The sequence below is a fragment of the Aegilops tauschii genome, chromosome 4 (genome assembly GCF_002575655.3).
Source record: "Aegilops tauschii subsp. strangulata cultivar AL8/78 chromosome 4, Aet v6.0, whole genome shotgun sequence".
NCBI lineage: Eukaryota > Viridiplantae > Streptophyta > Magnoliopsida > Poales > Poaceae > Aegilops > Aegilops tauschii.
Genome location: NC_053038.3, coordinates 205,195,009 through 205,197,738, shown reverse-complemented (window position 1 = coordinate 205,197,738; position 2,730 = coordinate 205,195,009). Strand labels below are relative to the sequence as shown.

Below are 2,730 nucleotides of genomic sequence, written 5' to 3'. Positions count from 1 at the left end.
CGTATGGAGGTGAGGAGTCAAGAAGAGATTCATGTGGTGTGAGAAACTTGGTGGAAGAGGTTGGTCGGATGTTTATGAGGAAGGTGGCAGTGTGAAGTGCTTCAACACAAAAATGTGGAGGGAGAGAGGCTTGAAATAAGAGAGTGCGAATGACATTCTTGGTGGTTCGAATAGCTCGCTCGGCCTTGCCGTTTTGTTGCGAAGTATATGGTAAAGAGAAGCGAAGAAGAATGCCGTTGGTGGCACAGAATGTATCTATTTTGGTGTTGTCAAATTCCCGACCGTTATCACATTGAAAGGCTAAAATAGATAGATCAAATTGGGTGCGAGCGTAGGCATGAAAAGCTAGAAGAGTAGCATACACGTCTGATTTCTTGCGTAACGGGAATGTCCAAAAATAATGTGTGAAATCATCAACTATAATGAGATAATAGGCAAAGCCAGATGTACTATGAATTGGAGAAGTCCAAAGATCACAGTGAAATAAAGCAAAAGGTTTGCTAGTGGAGGTAACAGAAGAATAAAATGGTAATCTAACATGTCGCCCAAGTTGACAAGCATGACAGAGGGGTGACACGACGTTATTGTATGAGATATTTTGAGAAATCTGAAGACGCTTCATAGTGTGGTGACCGGGATGCCCAAGGCGCCGATGCCAAAGATCAGGGGTGGTGGTGATGGCGTGTGCTTCGGGCGGTGTGGGCGAGAGACGGTGTAGAGTGGGCCGGGGCTATTGCATCGAAGAATCTCGATCTTGGTGGGAAGTGCCTTCACAGAAAAACCGCAAGGGTCAAATTCTATCGAAACCAGATTATCAGTTGTAAGTTTGCGAACAGAAAGAAGATTCTTTATGATGTGTGGAACGACAAGAACATTGTTAAGATACAAAGGTTTGGAAAGAGAGGGTAGAGTGTGCGTGCCAATGTGCGAGATTGGAAGAGATGTGTTGGGAGGAGGAAAGAATACCATGATCGGATGCCATGTGAGAGGATGCTCCTGAATCCATATACGACTCTTGATTTCCTAGACGCTACATATACTAAAGAGCGTTGAGGAGAGCTGGATCAAGCTGATGTTGTTGTGGACCTCCTGGATAACCGGCAGATGGGGGCGGCATCATGGCGCTGTTGTTGCTGTTCTGGGGGCCGTAGGCGGTGTACGCCTGAAAAGAAGCAGGGCCAGGGCGAGGGCCCAATACACCGGTGTTGGGAGCACGCCAGCGGGGCTGCCATGGCACCATGGGAGCCTGCTGTTGATGTTGAGCACGAGTCGGGAGGCCGGTCCAAGGATTGAACATCCACGGGTTGTCGCGGCCATCGCCACGCCCGCGACGTCCGCTAGTGCCACCGCCACGGCCAGGGTTAGAGTAGGGTGCGATGGGGTGGTTAGAGGTATTGTGGGACTCGTTGCCATTATAGCCGATGCCGCGTACAGGAGAAGGAGCACGCTCGCTGCCGGTGTGAGGAAGGATGTTGTTGCCGCTGGCCCATAGCACCGTAGCGGCCTCGTTTTTGGCGTATGTCTTCTTCTGGGTCTCCTCGAGGACAAGCGTCGAATGTGTCTGTAGGAACAAAGGAAACGACACCTGGAACGGGAGAAAAGACCGAAGATGGTTGAATTGCTCGTTGAGGCCGCGGAGCACTGTAAGGACGAGAGTTTCGTCGGAGATGTTCTGGCCGACATCGCTGAGAGCATCAGCAAGGGACTTGAGCTTGGCGCAGTAGTCGTGGATGGACTTGTCTCCTTGCGGTGTGTTGTGAAACTCGGCATCATGTGCTAACGCATGGCTTTTCTTGTTGTCATGGAAGAGAATGGCGATGGAGTCCCAGACTTGTCGCGTCGTGGAGCCGAGAGCCATGATGATGCCAAAAAGCTCGATGGAGATCGAGCCTAGATCCAGGAGAGCACCGTGAAGTCATCACGCCCCAAGTCAGAGGTAGGCGAAGTGTCCCAGGGGGTGGCGGCGGCATCGCCGATGACGTGATTGGAGAGGCCGTAGCGTCCGAGGGAAACGAGAAACAGTTCACGCCACTTGACGTAGTTGGAGTCTTGGAGATCGAGAGTGATGGGAACATAGGTCTTGATGGAGGCAGCATAGGAGGAGGGTGCAGGAGACGAGACGAGGACAATTTTTCCCTTGTCCTCAGCAAGGCGTTGAAGTTCTTCCTCGCGAGCCTGCAGGATGGACTCACGGTTCTTGAGCTCCTCTTCGAGCTTCTTCAGATCATCGGCGTTCATGGTGACAAGTAGGCTGGGGGCTGAGGGAAGCAGCGGTGGTGAGCAGGATTAGGGTTTGGGATCGGGTTCTTGGCTGGAACGGACCGACCAGCTTGATACCATGTAAGAGGGAAAACACCGGGTGGCTCAGTGCCTGCCTCGGCTAGCCTCCTCATGTATTTGTATCACCAGATGTTTACAGAGTTTGATTACAACACAAGTAAGTAATTATCCATGGAAGCTACCGATGTGGTGATAGCTTTGCGTGTACTCTAGGATAGGGTGCCGCCGGTGTGCTGGACTCTAACAGGGGCATCTTGTATATTTCGTCCATGTCCTTGTAGGTCATCACAGAAGCTTCAAAGTGCTAAAATATGCACTAGAAACGCCATTCTGGATCCCTTCGCGCATGCCTTCATCTCCATGCTTGATCCTACTCCAGTGTTCATTCCTCTTGTCCATGCTAGGCCCTTCATTAGTAATCAACACAAATGTATCCAATTTAGGCAGCAT

The 2,730-nt window shown here is 51.0% G+C and overlaps 1 protein-coding gene across 1 annotated transcript; it reads right to left on the bottom strand.

The window, feature by feature from the left end:
• Positions 1–1,039: 1,039 nt before the first annotated feature.
• On the bottom strand, positions 1,040–1,858 carry LOC109782096 (uncharacterized). The gene has a single exon (XM_020340682.1). The coding sequence runs from the start codon at positions 1,856–1,858 to the stop codon at positions 1,040–1,042; it is 819 nt and encodes a 272-aa protein (XP_020196271.1).
• Positions 1,859–2,730: the final 872 nt, after the last annotated feature.

Excerpts from the sequence above, each read along its gene's own strand:
- LOC109782096 (XM_020340682.1), bottom strand. The coding sequence starts at position 1,858 with ATGGCTCTCGGCTCCACGACGCGACAAGTCTGGGACTCCATCGCCATT.